The 22,442-nt window shown below is 46.5% G+C and overlaps 1 protein-coding gene across 2 annotated transcripts in view; it reads left to right on the forward strand.

Moving 5' to 3' along the window:
* The first annotated feature begins 4,807 nt into the window (after window positions 1-4,807).
* The window catches only part of SPRED2 (sprouty related EVH1 domain containing 2), a 122,524-nt gene continuing 104,889 nt past the window's right edge, over window positions 4,808-22,442 (forward strand). The window contains exon 1 of one of the 2 annotated variants that reach the window (XM_034953279.3): window positions 4,808-5,548. In XM_034953279.3, coding sequence (XP_034809170.1) covers window positions 5,523-5,548 — 26 coding nt within the window. In that variant the 5' untranslated portion in view covers window positions 4,808-5,522. The remainder of the gene's footprint in view (window positions 5,549-22,442) is intronic. The other variant, XM_003830907.5, reaches the window with a different exon arrangement.

Below are 22,442 nucleotides of genomic sequence, written 5' to 3' on the forward strand. Positions count from 1 at the left end.
TCACATATCAGAAATGCATTTGTGAAGAACTGGCCATTTTTATGTTAAGAAATTAAGTTGAAATCTGGTATTCATGAGAAGACGAAAACTTGCTTCATCCTTTAATTTTTAAAATGACTACCTATTGTTGAAAAACTGTTGGAAAAAAAATACGTTTTAAAACTTACTCAGCTTTGGACCTCGCTGAGGCTTCCAAGGGGTTCTGGAACTAGAGAATGGCTACAGTGACCAGCATTCGCTTTTCTCGAGACCCTCAAGGGTTCTCAGGGCTCATCTTAAAGTGGGGGATGAGAGGGGAGAGGGGATGTCTGCTGCCTCCCTGGGAGGGCAGAAACCAGCTCCTCTGAATGAAACAGCACTTTCTACAGAGACAGCGGCCTAGGGTGTGAGGGCGAGCAAGCCGCAGTCGAAAGCCCCTTTGCATAATCCATTCTTAAATTGACTGAGGCTTGTACAGTTGTAAACTGAAACTCCAGAGGCAAACCCTGAGCGGTTACATTTTCTCGAAAAGAATGTTTCCCAGCCTGTCAATTATTTCCTGCTCTCCGTCCCTCCCCAACGCGCGCACACACCCAACTTTTAGTAGCCAGCTGCCTTGACATTGAGTCTCTCTCCTACCTGAAGTGGAGCACCTCAGGAAGCAGCGAGGCTGCCGTTTCATTCATAATACATGAACTCAGGGGAGGAGGGAGGCGGGGGCAGGGGCCTTTCATCTCTGCTATTTAAAATCCCGGCATTGCAGCTGAAAGGGAAAACGACCTGGGAGTGAACGGCACCGGGGATGAAGCATTGCACGATAACGGCACAACCGAGCGCGTCAGCGGCCCGCCCGCCGGCTATTTATACCGCGCGGATTATGCAATCGGGCTGCAGCCATTCATGCCCCGACTGGGCCGCCGCACGCCCGGGGCGGGGGGGCCTCATTCCCGGGCGCCGGGTCAGTTTCTAAGTTTGCATCATCCCCTGCATTACGAGAGAGTTTGGGTTTCCATTCCTGCCAGCGGGGCTTGGGGGAGACAGCTGGGCTACAAACTCACTTGGCACACACGACTGCTTACTTAAACATCATAATAAAGGCACCAGATCGCCCGAGGCGCGGCCCGGCCCGGCCGCGCGCAGGGTTGAGCTCGGGGAGACCGGAAGGAACTGATAACCGAGCGCTAATGACACCCCCTCCCTCCGCGTCGGAAGTGTCCTCGGAGCGCCGGTCATTGAGAAATACCGAAGGGGCAGAGTGGGGGTGAAGCGAGGACAGGCCCGGGCGCAGCTGCGCGCGCCTCGCGGGGCGGGGAGCGGGGGCGCCGCGGCAGCGGGGGGCTTCTGCAGGCTGGGCCGCGGCGGGGCGGTGCGAACCTTTGGGCCCCGTGGAGTCCTCCCTAAATCACCCCCTCCCCGCCCCTGGGAAGGGGGAGGGCGAGTGATTGCTCAGATCCCACCCCCGCCCCTGGGGAAATCTACACTGCCGGCCCTACCGGACGAGAGGGGGGAGAAGGACACGAACGAGAGAGCGGATTGCAGAGGAGGCTAAAATGTCCGCTTCTCCTGGCGCCCGAGCCAGGCGGGAGGGGTGGGGGCCGCGGACGGCTTCCCAGTGAAACAGGACCTGCGGGGCTACTGAGCATGCCCGTCCCCGGCCGCGGAGGGTCGCTCCGGCTCCGCGCTCCGGGCTTTCCGGGCAGCCCGCGGGAAGGGCCGGGGTGGGGGTGCTCCCTCGCCCAGGACTCGGAACTGAGAAGCCTGTAGGTGGGGGACCTGCTGGGGGCCCCGCTGGGTTTGCGTGAAGTTGTGAGCAGATCGATATTACTTTTGAAGCTTTACGATCCTACTCTGACTGAGCACTATTGATTTGATCGTGTTCAGAGATTCCCGCAGCCCCCTGTTCTGCCGGTTGTGGGGAGAGACAGGGATGTGGGTCCTTAGCTCTTTCAGCAGTGACATCAATTAAAGCCCTAAATCTGTGATATCCCCTATTCCAGCAACAATCCAATGGACTTTGATAACACCTTGATGTTCAGATCAACAGACATATCTGAGTTATTCGCCCAATGTCCTCATTTATTCTATGGAGCTGCAGGAGTCAGACTTGCCTCAACCACAGTAATTGATGGGGAGGACCAAGAAGTGACCTGCTAGTAATGTTTCCATCAAAAGGCCCCTTTTGGGTGTTGAACAAGACAGAAGAGAACTGGCAGGCTTCATTTAAAGGAACATGAAGGACAGAGTGGAGGGGGGCATTTGGTAAACCAGCTGGCCAGAGAGAGGAAAGGGCTATCAGGAATCTGTATAGCCCATTTAAGATTCCCAGCAACCCTATGTTGTGGGTACTATTCCGACCCAACAGACACTGAACCCAAGGCTCAGTGGACCTAAGGGCCTGCCTGAGATAGCCCAGCTGGAGTATGGTACCAGGTGATCCCAGTGGGGACTTGGGGACTTCTGGACCTCAGAATATTTATCATTGTTCCCCTGGCAACCTGGTCCATAGGCTGGGCCAGTCGTTCACTGCTATTAAGCAGAGAGCTGGCTGAGTGGTGATGACACCAATTTAACCTGCTCATAGAGCTGGCCTACCTGCAGAAATTAATCACCTCACCTGCCACCTTGCCATTTGTGTACCTTGAAACTGGAGGGTGGAGCCCAAGAGATGCCCACAGGGTGGATAATTTTGACATGGGTAAGTGCCTGTGTTCTGGGAAGTTCAGGAATAACAGGGTGGGATCTCTTTCAGCACTCCAAGGTAGAAGAGCAACCATGGCCAAAGGTGAGACTTGGGTAGATTCCTTAGCCATCTGGGGATTTGGAAGACAATGAGATCTTGCCTTTGCTTAGTACTTTCTCAGGAACTCTCAATGGCCTCAAAAACTGATAAAGACAAGCTTGGCCTTGTTATTCCTGTTTTATAAAGAAACTCACTCGGGGTCTCAGGACTGCTAGGAGAAAACCAGAACCAAGCTGTTCCATCCCCTGGTTCATGCCCTCCCCACCACCACACATCACCAGCGTGAACCCCACTCCATGTCTACAGAGATCATGGCTGTGATAAGCACAAAGCCTGGAGTAAACCACCAGTTTATCCCTGACTCAAGGTGAAACTTTTTGGAGCATTTGTGGCTCTTATATGCATGTAAATTTTAGGAATACTAAATTTGAGGCATTTATTTATTTATTTAGAGACAAAGTTTTGCTCTTGTTGCCCAGGCTGGAGTGCAATGGTGCAATCTCGGCACACTGCAGCCTCCTCCTCCTGGGTTCAAACAATTCTCCTGCCTCGGCCTTCTGAGTAGCTGGGATTATGGGCGCCCACTACCACACCCAACTAATTTTTATATTTTTAGTAGAGACAGGGTTTTGCCATGTTGGCCAGGCTGGTCTCAAACGCCTGACCTCAGGTGATCTGCCCACCTCAGCCTCCCAAAGTGCTGGGATTACAGGCATGAGCCACTGCGCCCAGCCTGAGGCAAATATTTAATCTCTTAACCTGTTCAGTGGTTGCTATTTAGTTAACATCGTATCTGGATTGTCCCATGGACATTCAAGAGGATGGAAAAGTCTACTGTGTTTGGAGAGCAGCAAGGGATAGGGACTATGTCTCTTGTTTCTTTTTCTTTCTTTCTTTCTTCTTCTTTTTTTTTTTTTTTTTTTTTTTTGAGATGGAGTTTTGCTCTTGTTGCCCAGGCTGGGGTGCAGTGGCACAATCTTGGCTCACCGCCACCCTCACCTCCTGGGTTCAAGCGATTCACCTGCCTCAGCTCCCGAGTAGCTGAGATTACAGGCACGCGCCACCACGCCCGGCTAATTCTGTATTTTTAGTACAGACGATGTTTCACCATGTTGGTCAGGCTGGTCTCGAACTCCCGACCTCAGGTGATCTGCCCGCCTCGGCCTTCCAAAGTGCTGGGATTACAGGCGTGTGCCACCGCGCCCGGCCGGGGCTGCTTCTTAACGCGAGAAATTCCATAATTTCTACGGAAATGCAAACGTTTCTGGGCTGTGCTGGGTTGACCTTTTTCTTTGCATGAGTAATGATTCTTAAAAACATCCGTTCCTTGGCCGGGCGCGGTGGCCCATGCCTATAATCCCAGCACTTTGGGATGCCGAGGCAGGCGGATCACGAGGTCAAGAAATCGAGACCATCCTGGCCAACATGGTGAAACCCCCTCCCTACTAAAAATACAAAAATTAGCTGGGCGTGGTGGCGCGCGCCTGTAGTCCCAGCTACTCGGGAGGCTGAGGCAGGAGAATCACTTGAACCCAGGAGGTGGAGGTTGCAGTGAGCCTAGATCGCGCCACTGCACTCCAGCCTGAGGACAGAGCGAGACTCCATCTCAAAACAAAACAAAACAAAAATCCATTCCTCTATTGAGACAAAAAAGAAAAAAAATCACAAGATTCACGTGAAACGGAAAAGCCTCTGCCTTTCAGAACCTTGGCAAAGTCGAACCCCCTCCGCTCTCTGGTTGGGTTGGGCTGGAGAAGCCAGCCCCTGGCACCTGCGCCGCCCCTACCTTCCCACCCCGCGGTGGGGGTAGTTGTGCCTCTGAGCCTGAGCACCTCTTCAGCTGTTTTACTCCCTCCCCTCCCTTGAGTTTCCCATCTCCGCCCCCGCTCAACCCCCCGATTTTTAATCTTGGTGTTTGGAAGGAGGGAGGGGGCAAAAACGGGAGCCAGATGTGTACGAGTCCTCCGCTCCCGCCTCCTCCCTCCTCTCGGGCTTCCTAAAACCCGGAGCCCTAATCAAGGAGGATTCGGAGCCAGACGGTCGCGGCGCAAGCAAACAACTCGGCTCCGCGGCTCCCCCGGGAGTGGAAGCCAGGAGGGAGGGGGAGAGGAAGCGGGGCGTGCTCAGTAGGCGGGACAAAGTTTTTTTTTTTCTTCTCCCTTTTTTTTCGGTCGCAAGTAGGAAGCTTTTTGCACTCCACCACCTCTGGCCGCTGGGAAGACGTCATCGCTTCCGCCCTACTTCCTCCTCCTGTTGGCGGCGGTGAGAATCCAATATGGAGTAAATCGGTGGAGTCGAGAGATGGGGCTCGGACGGGGCGCCCTGCACCGCCTCCCAGGCGCACCTCCCCCGGCCGCCGACCGCTCCCCGGAACCGTGATTGGCCCGGCCCCCCGGGGGCGACCCCGGACTGAGCCCCCCCACCCGCGGCCGGCGCTCTCCTCCTCCTCGCAGCAGTCCCTGCCGCTCCGAGGCGCGCTTGTTTTTCTCCTGCTCTCCCACACCGCCGTCCCCTTCCCAAATCTCGCTCCCTCTGCCCGCTCCCGAGCCCCCGGAGCCTCCGCCCGCCTCTCCCCACGGCGCTGCGGCGTTCACTCCCCGCGCGGCCTGCCTTTGCACCCCTTCCCCCAAACCTTATCCCGCGCCCTGCTTCCCCTTCTGCTGCGGCGCCCCCTTCATCTCTAGCCGCCCCCCCTCCCCAAATCAGGCGATCTCCGGAGATGTGAAGAAGGGGGGCGAGCGGACAGGAACATGAAGGGAGCAAAGCTGCCCGCCGCGGGACAGGCGTCTAGGTGAACAAGAAAATGACCGAAGAAACACACCCAGACGAGTAAGTTTGGTCGCGGGGTGGGACGAGGGTGCCCCGCAGGGGCAGCGTGGGGGCCGGGGCTGAGGATGCGGGCGGGGACGCTTATTGGGTGAACTTGGCGTGGGGTGCAGCGACTCGCTGACCTGTCGGGGTTGGGACGCGAGGCTTCCCTGCTTGTTGAAGTGAGGAGAGGGCAAAAACTGCTGCGGGCTGGCGGGCGCACGCCTAGGGTCGGCGGGCTGGTGGCAGCTCCGGGGGCCAAGGGCGTGCGGGTGACCTCCGGGCGGTCTCCGCTCCCTCTCGGAGGACTTACAGCTCCCCCGCCCCCGAAATCCTCGGCGGCTAGAGCGGAAGACCTGACACCCCCACTCCGGCTTCCCGGGGCTGGTGGGTTTTTGCACAGTGACTTTGTGACTCCCGCCGCCCCGCGAGCCCTGCAGTCCGCTCCGGAGCCCACTGGGGCCTAGGCTCCGCCATTTCGTTTTCTTGAATCGCTCTCATTTGCATACCACATTTTCATTCATAAAAAACACGGCGGAGCGAGAGGAGGACAGGCGCGGGCTGCGCGGGGGTCTGGTGCGCCAGGGTCCCCGCGCGGGCCGGCGTGCTGGAGCCGCCCGAGGGGCCCCGCGGCGCGTGAGTGCCTGTGCACGCGCTTGTGGCCGGCACACGCGTCCTGCGGGGTCGGGCGGCTCGGGGCGGACCGAGGCGTGTGCGGCGGGGGCGTGCGGGGCATCGCGCTGGGGGCGCGTGTGTGTGTGTGTATGTGAGTGTCCTCACGGGTGCGCGTGCACGGGCTTGTGCCTGGCCCGCGGGCCCGAGGGGAACAATGCTCGGGGGGCTCCGCCGGAGGGATCCTGGGCCGCCCCGCGCGGGACCCGTGACTGTCGCCAGCCCGGGGCGGAGGTGCAGCTGCCTCCTGCCTCGCGGTCCAGGGGTCCAGTTTGGCATTTTCCCTCCCTGGTCTGAGGCGTTTTCAGTCTCGGGTGCGACGGGGGCGGGGCCGCGGGGCCCGACGCCTCAAGTCTTATGCCTGGGGTTTGAGCGGTCACCGCGCGGCGGCCGCCGCTGCTGCTCAGTGGCTGTGCCCGCCACCAGCCACTTTTTTTTTTTTTTTTTTTTGTGAATAAGACGCGCTCCTTTATTGTCACATGATATCCCTCCCCTCCTCCCCTGCACATTCATAAATCCGGAGCCTGCATCGGTTCCTTTCATTCAGTGCTGCCATTAGCCAAGGTAGCGGCGGCGCGGGCTTGGGCGCAAAGAGCTGGTTGGCAGCCGCGGGGACGCGCCCTGGAGGGAGGCCCCGCGCGCGTCTTTGCAGGGGAGTGTGGGCTTCGGAAGGCGTGCTCCGGAGGCCCCAGGTCTTTTGCCCCCCGCAGGCATTGAGCCTCAAGAGTGCTGGGAGGGGAAGTGACTCAGGGCTGGGCGACTGGGAGGCTTGTCTCTTGCAGCAGGTGACAGTGCTGTGCCCTGCTCTAGGAAATCTACTCACTTTATTAAATATACCCCCTTTATCCTTTGGCGTCTGCTGTTGCCAGTCCGGGCGGGAGTGGGGCTGGTGTTTGGGAAAGGGAATTTCAGTTTCCTTCCTGTGAGTCCCCAGGGAACTTTGACTGCAGTAACCCCTGATCTTCCAGACAGCCGTCACAGGAGAGGATTCCTGCTGCTGTGCCTGTCGCAGACGTCCCACCGCATCTGCTGGTGTTTCTATTTCAGACGTTTTGCTTTGTCTTCGCATATAGCATCTTAAAATGGTAAAATGGAAAAAAGTTGCGCTTTTAGGGCTGAAATACAGAGAAGGAATATGCTGCTGGGCCTTGCTGCCTTTTGAACGTGACCAATAAATCAATATTTTTGTGGGCCCTCGATTGTACCTGCACACAGAGTAGCAGTAGTAGCAGTGAGGCTGGTTGCTGTGCTCTGGCCTTGCAGATTCTTGGAGAGGTCTGACCACTCTACCTTGGCTCCACCCCTTGGGAATACAGGCCTGACCTGGCTCTTTTTGTGGCAGCTTGTCAGCCTTGCATCTTTCTCCATCTGCTATCCAAAGCAGAAGGATTTCGAGTGGGATCACCAGCGAGGAAAGAATAACTCCATTTCAGGCTCTCAGAGCAAGTTCAGCATGAAGCCGTAGCCTCCACTGCTGTCACAAGTCCAGTTGAGAGGATAGATATTTGAGGAGTTCTAGTTTCACTTAGAGACTGAGAAAGCCTTGGCACCTTAGCCACTGAAGAAATGGGCTTATAGGGGTTATTTTTAATGTGATGACCTTGGCACAAAACTTAAAATGCCTGAGAAGAAAGCGACTTCGTGGGCTGTAAACTGCCATGGTAGCCACTGTCTATTATTTTGTTCAACGTACCTGTGTAATGACGCATCTGAAAAATTCCTTTTAAATGTTAGTGACAGTAAGGTTTTTCTCTCTGAATTACAGAGCTTGCTGTGATTGCTTTTTTGTTGTTTTATTGTTGTTTGCTGCCACTGTCTTTAAGTCTAGAGCTAAAATTATTGTTTGATTAAGGTAGCCATATTTGGTTAGATTTTTGCTAGATTCCTACTTTGGGTGAATTTGATCTGTTTTTTTCTTGTAATGATTTTATGTTTGAGGTCTCTCAGATACCTTTGGAACCAGACAGGGTTTGCTACTTAAGAGAACTGGTGGCATCAAACTGGAGACCTAGGAAAGATATATTTGTACTTTAGGTAAAATAGACTTGATAGTCTACATGTAGTAAAGGTTTTGTTGAATGGTCCAGATAATATCTGTTTCATTTAGCATCAGAATGCAGTAAATCAGAATCTTGCAAATGGTAAAATTGTGCTTAATTTAAAAAATAATGTTTTGTTTTCTAATGTTGTTTTCCATGTCAATTTAAAATTCTTCTAATATATGGTAATTCAGGAAAGTTTCTTTGCTCTTGTTGATAATGGTCCCAAAAGATATCTTCCATATAGAAAATACACTGACCATTCTCTTTCGTCCCCCCTCCACATAAAAATGCATGTTAAAATTTACAATTATACAGACTTTTAAAAATATAATTTAAGAAGCGAAGAGCATCAGCAAACTATTGTAAGTCGTCCTCTGTGCATAGGGTTGGAAACATTTTTTAAATCCATACCTATTTTGTCACTATCTTTAAAGCGTTTGATCATGGCTATGAATGGCTTGGAAATTTGCAGACAAGATAAACCTTACTGAACGAAGCTCTAACCCTGGAGACGTCGAGCTGCCATTCAGCTTTCTCTTTTGTTCCTTTCATGAACTCTTCTCTGTAACCCACTTCTTGCTGGGAATGGATTTGCAGCTTCCCTTTCAGTCATATTTTTCCTAACGTTGAAATGTTTCCCATTAATAAAACAGGTGTAAGTATTTTTGCTGAACCATTTCAAAGACATTGCAGACATTGGGACTGTTGTACCTAAATATTTGAGCTTGCTTCTCAAGAGATAAAAATACTGTTCTGTGAAACCACAATACTATTATCACATTTTACAAAATTAATAATTCCCTGGTGTCTTTAACACTCTGCCTGAATTGTCTGCAAAAATGTCTTTTATAACTGGTTATTCAGCCAGAGACCAATCGAAGACCCCGAGTTAAATGCGTTTGTAACATGTATTTAAGGCTTAAGGCTTAGCCATTTGCTCACTTTATGATCTAAGGCAGTTTACTTTCATATGTCATGTCAGTTTTATATGGAGTGGACAAAATGGGAATAGACACTACCTATTTTGTGGAGCTGCTGTGAGAATTAAATGAGACAGCCTATGTAAAGCTTATAGTACAGGGCTAGGCATAAAACAGGTGCCCTGTGTGGCTCTTTGCAGGGCACTGAGATAGATTTCTTTCAGGCTGAGCTTCATTTTCAGATAACCCTGTGAAGAAGGTATTACCCCCATTTAACTGATGAGAAGGCCAAGGTCAAGTTAGTTGCCCGAGACAGCAAACATTTTTTTAAAGCACTTTATTCATTTAGTCTTCTTAAAAATCCTGCGAGGTAGTTGGTATTATTATCCCTATTATAATAGGGAGAAGTGAGGCACAGAGAGGTGAAGTCCTTTCCTCAAGGTCATCCTATGAGTAACTGAAGGAGCTGGGAATTGAGCACTCCAGTAGCCTGGTTCAGGAAGGTCTCTGTGCTCTTAACTAACCACTATGAACCAGTGGGGTGGTCCAGCCTCAGTCACTCTGACTCAGAGCTCGCAGCCTTTCTGCCAATCATGCCTGTTCATTATTCTTCTGAACTGGTGACAATCTGTCATTGCCATCATTTTTCTCACTTCACTTATCTTCCCAGAAAATGCTGTGAAGCATGAGGGGCATACTGAATTAAAATGGATTTAAATAAATTTGGGCTTGAGAATTCTGTGATACACCTCAAAGATAATGGGAGTAGTGCAAATTCAGAGTTGGTTATTATTGGAATGTTAGATCTATGTTAACTGAAATAACAGTTGTGGAAATTAAACCGATACAGTGAGTATTGATCCATTTTCTTTGTGTTTGCCTTAAAAAGGGAGGTATGTTTCTACCAGGGGGTATGGTTCTACTATACATGAGTAGAACCCTTAAATGTTAAAAATATGGAGTTGACCTTGCAGAATTAGAATCTTGATTTATTCCTCAGAAAATCCCCACACTACTGGAGACCCAGGCCTGGAGGATGATGGCTTGAGGCCAGGAAAACCAGCCTGGGCAACACAGTGAGACCCTGTCTCTACCAAAAAAATAAAAAGTAAAAATTAGCCGCATGTGGTAGCGCACACCTGTAGTCCCAGCTACTCAGGAGGCTGAGGGGAGAGGATGGCTTCAGGCCAGGAGGTCGAGGCTGCAATGAGCTGTGATTGTGCCACTGCACTCTAGCCTGGGCGACAGAGTGACACCCTGTCTCCAGAAAAAAAAAATCTTAAAAGTAAGAAAAAACAAAAAAAACCTGAAAAGACCTTAAGGAGCTTGTAAGCTAGGACCTGTCATAGTATAAACTTAAGTGCCTAGTGCAAGGCTGAACAGCTAGTGAGGTGGTAGACCTGGAGTGGACTAAGCTCCATCAGCTGGTTGTGGTCTGGGTTTGTTTCCATGGGAATATTAGCAAATGCAACCTCCTCTCTAACTAAAGCTGGTCCCCTCTGCTTTCCTGTCCTTTTATCCAGTACAATATATACAAAGTGGATCAGTAGCAATACCCAAAACTATTTTGCCTTAGCAATTTGCTTACTCTTGCTTTTATTCTGAAATTCTCTTCTTTCTTCCTTCACTTCTCCAGTAGGTGACATTCTGCTCATGCCCCCAGCCATCTCTGAGCCATTGCGTTTGGGTGGTCCTTTTTGACTTTCCCACCATAACCCCCTCCTCCCAGTCAAAATCAAGTCAAAGTCAAAATGCAAGTCAAAATCAATGTCTGTGTGTATTATTTTTTTCCCTACATTATATGGCAATTATTATTTCAAGTTGGGCTTATACCCAGCTAGATTCTGCATCTGAATTTGAGTTTTTTGGATTCAAGGTTACTTCTCAAATGCCTAGTTTTCTAGTTGGCCCAACACCACTGGGCACATTGTGGTTGCTTAATGTCTATTGAATAAAATAATGGATTTAATTATTTTAAAGTGCTGTTTCATCTCTACTGACTAATGCAATAATTACAATTGTTGTATTTGGTTAACTTAGGGTATATATATATAAGCCTCCTGAGAAACTCAACCATGTTCACATTGAGCCTCTGGTATTTTGTGGAAATTCCATGCAGAACTATCTGGTGGTAGTGATCTGTCATTGGTAACTCAAAACCCATTTTGATTCCATTCATTGTTGCGAGAACTGACAAGTAAAAAATCTTGACCACAATAAGACAGGGCCTGTTTCTATGCCTCTGTAGGAGAATCTCTGCAGAAATCACAGTATTAACAATTTGCAATAGCTGCAGGGTTCTGCTGGAGTCTTAACACTTGAGGGTGGATACAGCTGTGCCGATGAACTCCAATATTGGCATCATTCCTGTATTGCCAGCTGAACACAAATACAGTCTAACAGCAAAATTTTCAGAAATTGAACAAGTGATAATAGAGGCAGACCAGAAAGTTTTGGTGTATGTGATTATTTGTTTGGGCTTGTTTTTACTAAGGTAAATTAGGCCGAGTTTTTTAAAAAGACCCCGTCGTCTCAATAAACTTGATAACTTATTTTTAGAAATATTTAAAAATTACTATTTAAATCTAGAACATTGTGATGGTGCTTTTAAGGCATTTTCTAGGGCTCTTAGTGACTTTGAAGTAGAAGAAATATTTTGTATTGATGCTCCAGTGCCCCTGTGGAACAAAATATATTTTTTATATGCTTTCCCTGGATAGACATGAAGGATTGTTACATCTTGACATATGTCCCATGTCATGGAAGGAAAGTCAGGCCAGGATCATGGGAGTTTGCTAAATTAAGTAACAATTGTTTCATAACTACCCATTTCCCTTTCTCATGTAACCTTTATCAACATTATGTTCACATGTGGCATATTGCACACGTATTATCAAATTGTGCTTATGTTCTTCCTGCTACTCTCAAAGGGTAGTTGAATATTTATTTAAAAACAAACTTTCTGTGTTTACTTGCACTTAGAGGGTAAAGGTAAAGAAACAGATTTTGACTTCACCCTTAGCATTTAACACTTGTGATTGAAGAGATTAGAACAAATATTGGGAGCTTCTAAAATGTATGGTTTTGGCTCCTCTGTGTCCTGAAATAACGATTTTTCAGATCTGGTTGTTTTTATTCTTCGATATATTTCCTGTGGTCCATTTATAAATGCTTAAAACTTAATTATCAGTTAAGTTTTTAATTGACTTTCATGTGTTCATCTGGTAATGACATCTTTGTCTTTTCATTTTCATTATTTATTCCTCTTGTTTCTTTTTCTTACTGCTTTGCTTTGGCTCTGGCCTCCAGTACTGACTTTTCAGATACGCACTGTTTATTTTGTATTTGCATCCATACTAACTGAGAATGCACAGAGAAGCTTGGCCCATCTGTCTTTCTAGGTGTGGAAATAGGTTTGTTTGTTTGTTTGTTTTTGAAACAGACTCTTGATCTGTTGTCCAGGCTGGAGTATTCAAAGTGATCCTTCTGCCTTGGCCTCCTGAGTAGCTGGGATTGTAGGTGTGCGCCACCACACCTGGCTAATTTTTAAATTTTTAGTAGAGGTGAGGTCTTCTTACGTTGCCCAGGATGGCCTTCAGCTCCTAGCCTTAAGCAGTCCTCCTGTCTCGACCTTCCAGAGTGCTGGGATTATAGGCATGAGCCACCTGCACCTGGCATGGGAATAGCTTTATCTTTTATTTTTATTTCTTTTGTTTTTAGAGATGGGGTCTTGCTCTGTTGCCCAGGCTGGAGTGCAGGGGTGCAATCATGGCTTACTGGAGCCTTGAACTCCTGGGCTCAAGCAGTGCTTCCATCTCAGCCTCCCAAGTAGCTGGGACCACAGGTGTACACCACCATGCCCTTTGAGAATAATTTATTAACCCTCATACCCATGGCCTGGCAGAACACTGAGCACATAGTAGGCTTTCTGTAAACAGTTATCAATTGGTTGAAGTAAATATTCATTAACTGAAAAAATAATTGTACCGTGTATAAAAATTTAACAATTTTTCACAATTTAACAATTATCTTTTTTGGATACCTATATCCAAAAAAGACTTTGAGTTGCTTTTTCAAAACTACTAAAGGAGAGGCTGCCATGATGGTAGTGGAAGAATCATGGGCTTTGGAGTGAAACCGTACCTCTTCCCCTGCCACTAAGGGACCCTGCTAAGTATCCCAAGCCACCAGCCCTGGGTTAATGTAAATGAGGTTCATTCTGCTGTATACCTAATAGGCTGTTAAAAAGTAGAAATGGACCGGGCATGGTGGTTCATGCCTGTAATCCCATCACTTTGGGAGTCCGAGGTGGGCCGACCACCTGAGGTCAGGAGTTCGAGACCAGCCCAACCAAGATGGAGAAACCCCATCTCTACTAAATATACAAAATTAGCTGGGCATGCTAGCACATGCCTGTAATCCCAGCTACTCGGGAGGCTGGGGCAGGAGAATCGCTTGAACCTGGGAGGCGGAAGTTGTGCCAAGCAGAGATCGTGCTAAGCAGAGATCGCACCATTGCACTCCAACCTGGTCAACAAGAGCAGAACTCCATCTCAAAAAAAAAAAAAAGTCATAAATGAGGTAGCCTTGGTAAAATATTTTAGCACAGCACCTGAGAAATTGAGATTCAGTAGCATCCATCTACCCCAGGTCTGTCCCCCATCATGTAATAAGGTGTTCTTTCTTTTCAGAATTTACAAGGCAGAGGAGATCCATGAACTTTACAAGGCAGGAAATGAGATTTTCACTTTGTACCTTAGAGAGCTGAAATGACTTGCTCAAGGCTCCTCAGGGAGCTTGTGGGAGGATAATTAGGATTTAGAAGTCATGTTCTAAGACTGACTGTTTCTTTTGGCTTTCTAATGGTGTCCTGGTAGTTTTTGTACTGTGATAATCAATAATGCCCAGCTGACCATTGGCCCCTTTACTCAGTGATCCCAGTTGGCTGTGCTTTTTGAGATTCTGAGTTTTATAGCTTGTCTGTTCTCTTAGGGTAAGAGTACCTACCTGTAATAGCATCCTTGGCTCCCCTGCCATCCCTACGCCATTCCTGATATGTGGTCTAGATACCTTATTACCAGCAGCATTCAAATTGTCTCTAAAACGAAAGTCAGTGGGCTTGGTGGGGATGGGTGGGACTGACCATCCTCTTAGGAGTCACTTGGCTTATGACATGTTTTGTCTACTTGAATGCCATGTTTGGCATTTCATTTTATTTTTCCAGCCAAGGAATAAAGTGGACGATGGAGTGGGAATACAGACATAGTGCTAGACTAGAGGTTTAATTTATCAACATCCCAGTAATTTTACTCATTTTTATAGATCTTTTAAAGCAGTGTAAGTGTGACTATAGTCTTAATATAGTTATTACATTTCTCCCTTTTGCTTAAAGGTTAAGTCAAGTTTGATTTTTTTCTCAGGCTCAGACTCGCAAAACAAATCTGCCTTGCTAGAATGATGTGCCTGGGCTCAACAGCTCACCTCTGGCCCTGAAGGCCTAATAATTGGTTGCCTTCTCATTGATCTGTGTGTGAGCACACTTCAGAACAGTACTCTGCTGTTGGTTAAAATAAAAAACAACAACAAAAAACCTTTGAAGACCTTACCGTCCATTCTAAGATGTCTTTTGTACTAAGGAAAATTGGGGATACTAGATTATAGGTGTTGATTTGGAGTGTGATATACTGTGAATCGGAATAACTTGAATTTAGAATGTACTTAGGCCCCAGTTGCAAAATTATGTGTAAATTATTGTATTGGATAAAATAAATGAGTGGAAGTACAGCCAGAGGAGAGGGAGCCACTAGCCATTGAATGCCTACCATGTGCCATTCACTTACTGCAAATATAGAGCACCTAGCCTGCCATACAATACCAGAGCTGTGGCTCAGAAAGTCCCTGCTCTCGGGGCACTTACATTCTAGGATGCTAGACAGTTTCATCTGCTTTAAGGTGTGAGGACAGCCCTCTTGATGACTGACTAACTGATTACTAACTAGAGTTGTTTTCCTTTTTCTTCCCCTCCTTCCTGCTGGGTTCCTCCTGGAGCTGCAAACTAGAAATGTGACGTGTTGGGGTTCTCATATTTGGGGTAGGGGAACTCTTCATGCACAGCATTGAAGGACCTACAGGCCCTTGCCAGAATCTTCAAACAAGCAAGCTTTTCAAGTCGTTTTTAGGTATGAGAGAAAGAATGAGTGAGGGTGAGAGAGAGAGAGAGTGTGTGTGTGTGTGTTGTACATACAAGCACGTACACATTCACACATGGATGGAATATGTCCAACCGTCAAGTGTCCACATACCACAGGTGAGGAAAAGATTCTGAGAGGGCACTGTCTTGCCTGAGGTCTCACACACACAGCAGGATTTGTTATTTTTAACCCAGGTCCTTTGACTTCAAATCTTAACATCTGTAGAACAACAGCCTGTGTTACAACCTCACAGGGCCTCAGTTTTCTCGTATAAAAAATTGTGTTATCTGAATAGCTTGGTTTATATTACTGTTGAGCAAATGAAATTAGAACTTTTTAGAATCCTGTAAACACCTCAGAACTATGTAGTGACATTTCTTCCTTGCATTCCTGTTCAGCTCTGTGGAATAGGGAGCCAGTGCCAATCCAGGTGGCCTTTTCTGTACTGAGATATAAACAGCAACTCTACAAATACTTGTTTTGGAAAGAGTAAGCCAACTTACCCCTGATGGAAAGCTTGTGAGAGCAATGTGGCTAACACAGCATTGTGTTCACCTGGACCTGTATTGTAGCCTTGCTGTTTTGTGGGGAGGATCCTGTAGCCGTGCTTCTCAAACCTGAGCTTACATAGGGATTCCCTGGGGAAATCTGGTAAAATGAGGATTCTGATCCTGAGATTCTGCATTCTTAACAAACTCCCCAGGAATGATGCCACTGAGGGTTTATGGGCTTATCTATGGCTGTGATGGTTTTATCTTCATTGTCCAGACCCTAATAAAAAGATGACTTCACATCTTTGGCATTTTGAATGTTTGCTGAAGAGGCTCATTTGATAAGAAGGTGGTGATCATACACTGAGAGGTATCATCAGGTGCCTGTCCTTCCCCATTCTTAGCAGGACTTCCAGCTTTGAGGTACAGCTTGATTTTAAATGGAAATGTACTAGAAGAATTTTTTCTTTTTTTATGGCTGAAAGAAAGTTCTTGGTGAATGCTAGGAGGCCCATGAGATCCATCACTTAAAAAGAAATGTGAAGTCCCAAACTGTATGTGTAATGTCTGACTGTCAGACAAATCAGTCATGTATGCACGGAAAGGCTGCCGCCCTGGGAAGCTTGGGCGCTCAGCCCTAGAAGAAATCACAGGAAGTAATTAAACAGAGAAGGTCAGAGAAAGAGGAAGTGGTTGTGTTGTTTCTGATGCAAAGAGCATTGTTGTTACTGGGAATCAAGATGATGATGTTTAAATCTCTTGGAATGTGACTGCTTGGGGATTCGATTGTATTGTGGTCCTTTTAGTTTATTCTTTTAGACAGCAATGTAGTTAGGAAATGAATTGCTTTTAGGTCTTATCAGGAATCCCCACGTGCCTAAGCAGAAGTCTTAAGCGGGAGTTGGTTGTAGCTTGGCAAATTGCACTTAAATGAAATGAATGTCAAGACTATTAGAGGTTAATTTTAGGTGTCTGGAGTTCTCCCTAATTCTCCTGATTAAACACTTTAACATAATAGTTTCCTTAATTGGAATAATGATGGAATATTAGCATGCATATTAAACCGTTTACCCAAATTTGAATAGGGTTAAAATGCAAATTATCCATCACTTGTCAGTGCTTACTCTTTAGAGATAATTCTGGTGAGAAATCGGGAAGAGACTGGAATATGAATTGGAATAGGGCTTTCTACTTGAGGCAGCTTTGCTGGGAAAGTCAAGAATAAACTAGAGGACTGAAACAAGTGAGAGGCCCCTTTGTTTCTCCCCAAAAGGGGTACTAAAAATACGAAGGCCTGTGCTGTCAATAACTCCAACACGGAGGTGGGTACAATGGGAAATCTGAAATAAACTATAGACCCTCCAGTTGTATCTTCATTAGGTTGTCATATTTTTCCTTTTTTTTTTTTTTTTTTTTTTTTGAGACAGAGTCTTGCTCTATTGCCCAGGCTGGAATGCAGTGGTGCAGTCTTGGCTCACTGCAACTGCCGCCTCCTGGGTTCAAGCGATCCTCCCACCTCTGCCTCCCAAGTAGCTGGGTCTACAGGCAAGCGCCACCACGCCCAGCTAATTTTTGTATTTTTAGTAGAGGAGGGGTTTCACCATGTTGTCCTGGCTGGTCTCGAACTCCTGACCTCAAGTGATCTGCCCACCTCAGCCTCCCAAAGTGCTGGGATTACAGGTGTGAGCCACCGCGCCTGGCCTGGCTGTCACATTTTTCTTTCAGAAGAAGGTGACTAAAACTTAAGGTCTCTCCCCAGCATTTAGATATCTCATCTGCAAGTCTTGAACTGATGCTACTAGCCAGTGGTTCCCAAACTAGTGTCTGGGAAACCATATGCACTCCATGTATTGTTTGTGAACCAAATACGTAATGTCTCCCAAGTATATGTATTACTGTCTTTCAGAGTATGTAGCTACATTTGTAGAATAATAAAATACAACCTTATTACAATACTACTGAATTCCCAGTGGATGTTTGGCATATATTTTTCTTGGCTCACAGTCAATAAACACACACACACACACACACACACACACACACACACAAACAACTATAATCCCTGTGAAGGGAAGTGCTCCCTGAATTTTTTTCCCTTTGAGTCCTTGTGCTTGGAAAGTTGGGAATTATTGTTATGAACCGCATTCTGGATATAAGAACGTAAGTGTGGGCACTCTTTGGGGGTGAGGGATGAATACACAGAGGGTGCCTTGGTACTCTGGAGTGGATTTAGTGGAAGGTCTGAAGGAAAGCAAAGGACATGTTTAGTTGGAGTTGGATGGGGGGAGTTACAAGTGAGTCTAACCTACAGACTATGTATAAAGTTTGGGTCGTCTGATTAAAGGAGGAAGAGTTAGGGGAGTGAATCTTCTGTCTGCCAGCTCTGTCCCCTTTCTGCTCTTGGAGTTAGCACCTTGTCTGTGTGGTACACAAGTGGAAAAGAGGATACACTCAACACTAAAAGTTCTCGAATGTGGATACCAAGTCTAAAGCAGATAGGTACCTGCTTGCCAAGTGTGGTAAGTTCTGGGATGGGAGTCAGAAAACTTAGGTCTGCCACTGACCTGCTGTGTGGCCTTGAGCAAGATTGTCAGCATCCCTAGACTCAGTTTTCTCATCTCTAGAATAAAGGGATTGAATAATAAAGTAATATTTAAGGATTCTTTTCATTCTAAATATTGCAAGCAGAATTTATATTTTTTAAAAAAAGACTTTTATTCTTACTTATAAGCATAATATTCTTGTTTTAAATTAAAAAAAATGATAAGAAATTAAAGGCCAGGTGCGGTGGCTTATACCTGTAATCCCAGCACTTTGGGAGGCCGAGGTGGGCAGATCACTTCAGGTCAGGAGTTTGAGACCAGCCTGGCCAATATGGTGAAATCCCATCTCTACTAAAAATACAAAAACTTAGCTGGGCGTGGTGGCGTGCATGTGTAGTCCCAGCTACTTGGGAGGCTGAGACATGAGAATCACTTGAACCCAGGAGACGGAGGTTGCAGTGAGCCAAGGTCGTGCCAGTATGCTCCAGCCCGGGCAACAAAGTGAGACCCTGTCAAAAAAAAAGAAAAAAGAAAGAAAGAAAAAGGAAAGAAAGAAAGAAATATTTATCACTGCACCAGCCAGGGGAGAGTTCACTTCCGACAAGGTGAGTCTTGAGTCTTTGAGGACTCAGAAAAGGATGCTGGTAGTATTTAGGGGAGGAGACAGGTCAGCAAGGTGGAGAGGAGACATCTCATGTCCAAAGGTTTCTTCCACAGATAGGGACACTCCATGTCTGAGTTTATGCTGGGGGAGCTCAGAGAAAGCCAGTCAAGTCAGGTGAGGCTGAATTTGGGAGGATATTGAGTACCAGCCAGGCTGACAAAGCATGTATTTGGACTTTTGTTCTTTGAGTAGAACAGAGCTGGTTGAGGCTTTGAAACAAAGAGACGATGAAGTGATATGTTGGTAGAATCAAACAGATTAGTTAGAGAGTGCAGGCTAGGCTGGAGTCAGGGAGACCACTAATAATTCTGTCTGACAGATCTCAGCTGGATTTTTCTCTCTGACTTTAGTTAAATGCAGTGAGCCTGGATATAGAAACATATATTGTGAAGAGATGGTTGTTGGGGAAGATGGTCAAGGGGGCTGTGAAATTCAGAACAAAATTAGCCAACTTATTTTGTAAATCAGACATACAGCCTAGAATTACCCAAGTGAAGTTTTGTTTTTGTTTGGTTTCAGTATTGTTACTTCTCACAGCACTCGTCAGTGAAGTGGTGAATGCTTTGCCCTTTCTCGCTGAAGTAAAATGGTTTCCATCTGACCATAACCTTTTAGAACTAGAGAGGATCTTAGGAAAATACGAGCTCAGCTCCCTCTTTTTTACACATAATTTGCAATCTGGAGAGGCTGAGTGACTAACTCAGGGTCACAAAGCTAGTTAGTTTGGGCTACATCAGTGAGATATCATCTGGTTCCAGGCCTGTTTTGGGTACTGTGTTAAACATTCATGACAACTGCTTTGAGTTACTGAACCATCAGGAGATAGGAAAAAGATGGTGGAAATTAATTGAGATAAAGGTGGCCCGGGTAGATGTTGAACCACCAGCACTGAACAGATGGCTAGCCTTGGTCACACCCCGCATGAGGTGGAGGCAGATGAGCTTCCCAGATGCTCTTCTTGTGTAGCTCTCCTGAACATGGTAGGTAGGGGTCTTAAGCTTTGGTTTCCACATGTCTGTGTTCCAGGTACAGGAGCACTGGGAGTGGAGGCAGGGAAGGGCCTTCAACTCACTATTCTGGGAGAGAGAAGGTGGGTCCTTAGATGATCAGTTGAAATACATGTGAAGTTCCAAGGTTTTTGCACCTGGGCACCAGAAAAATGTTTATGAAACATTACCTATGCTTGTTCTTCCCCCCCTGCTCCAGCGCCTTCTGTTCTCCCCATGTGTTTGCTTTTGATGTTAACTGCCAAGGTGGTGTGGTCATAGACAGCAGGAAGTAATATCTGATATGCAGGTCTCCTGGGGTGGGGGGAGGTGGGTGCCAGGATGGGAAGGGTGGCGGTTTTGGCACATTGTTGTGAGAACTCTGTGCACTTAGAAGCCAACAGATGCTGTTATAGCAAAGAGAGAGAAGAAGGAGGAGTTGACCGTCTGGTCATACATATAACCAGCATTTTTTATGGTAGCTTTTTACTCTTAAGTTTTTCTAAGGCCACTGCACCATAGGTTAACTCCGAATAAAGTGGGGCTTGTCCTCTGTACTGAATCACACAGCTAGTAAGTATCATGGCCAAGGGCATCTACAAACCTAGGCTTGAGACAGAATGAAAATAGTCCCCAAACCAAGACACAGTATCCGGAGAGCCCAAGGTCCCACAGACGACTAGGAGGTCCCACCCAGCTTTGCCATGGTAAGGCTTGATCCATTTCCCCATCCTACTTTGACACTAGATTTTACCATCAGGACTCCCGTTGGGATAACAAAATTCATACTGCTTGTGTAGGACAGGAAACTTGTATTTTTAAAAAAATTTCCTTCTCTTGGGCTTCCAGCGACCCCCTCCCCTCTGCTTTTCTTGTTAATCCCCATCAGCTGGGCATTCTTCTTAGCATAAAGGATCCCTTGTGAGGCTAAACAGTGAGGGTAGTTTGGTCATAATGGCTTACCTGTAGACCCACTCTTCCGCACTCTCTTGTTCAGGATGGAGCAGTACAACAGTGACCAGGAGAACTAGATGTGTGTGGTTCATTTCCCATCCCGTCCCTGGGCAGTGTGTTGGTTGGCATGCAGCCTGAAATACACACCCCCCCCAACTGTCTCAACAAGGACAATTTAGCAACAAAACCAGAGGCCCCAAGGAAGAGCATATCTGAGGTTGCTTGGGGATGTCACCAAGGAGAAACAACACTCTTCATCTCTCCCATCTTAACCTTTCTCATCCGTAGACCGATTGAATCTGAATGTCACCCCCATCCTCCCATCCTCCCGAGTTGGTATTTTAATAATCCAAGAGATTCTAACATGCTTTAGCTAATCCGGGATTTAGAAGGGGCAACACCCAAATCAAACCTAGAAGGTTGCAACCAACCTGGGCAGTATTGACCAGGGGGCATTTAGTCTTTTTAAAGATCCTCCTCTCTCTCTTCTGCCCATTAATTCATTCCGATTAATTTGTCATACTGGGTGGTATTTAAAAGGTGACACACATTTGTATTAGTGAGCTGAGGAGAGGAATGTTGCTCCTTTTCTTTCGCCCTTTGTTCTTTTCATTTCAAATTAGATGACCAATAACCTCCCAGGGAGGCATATACCAAATGGATGTTACATGTGAAGCGAATTGTAAGAGCCAATAAAAAATAAATTCTAATTGTTGATCCAAAGAGTCGCTTTGAATAAAAAAAATTAAAAAATAAAAAAAATCACCTACAGCGGTCCAAAATTATAACTGGTTTTTATTTTTATTTTAAAAGGTTCGGCTGAAACTTTAAAAGGTCTATTAATGTTTTCAGAAATTTTCCTTGGTGATGTAACACAGATGTCTTTAGGATATGAATTTAGCTATTTTAATGGTTAAAGCAGTAAATATAGAGGTGTTTTAAAATGTTGCCCCTTTTTGGTGGAGTGGGGGCCAGTTACTTTGCAGGGAACAGGAATAATTCCTTGTATTTGAATTTTTTTTTTTTTAACAAAACTTTGTTAACATAGGATTGGTATTTGCTTGAATTTAAAGGAAAGCAGAGCTATAAAATCATATGCTTTTACCTAGAAATGAAAATACATTGACTTAAAACAGATGTCTCTAACAAAGACTGATGCCAGGTTTTAAGATTGTATCTTGTCACCCACAAGTGTGGCACTGCATGCAAATGTGGGGAAGGCCCAAAAGTTGTTTTAATGTCTTAGGAGAAAATGTGAAGGGCATACATAAAAATGGGACAGAGTCTTACACAACAGCGTGAATGTACTTAATGCCACTGAATTGTATAAAAATGGTTAAAGTGGTAAGTTTTATGTTATGTATATTTTAGTATGATTAAAACATTTTGTTTAGGCTAGTTGTGATGGCTTACACCTGTAATCCCAATAGTTTGGGAAGCTAAGACAGGAGA

The sequence above is a fragment of the Pan paniscus genome, chromosome 12, assembly GCF_029289425.2.
Source record: "Pan paniscus chromosome 12, NHGRI_mPanPan1-v2.0_pri, whole genome shotgun sequence".
NCBI lineage: Eukaryota > Metazoa > Chordata > Mammalia > Primates > Hominidae > Pan > Pan paniscus.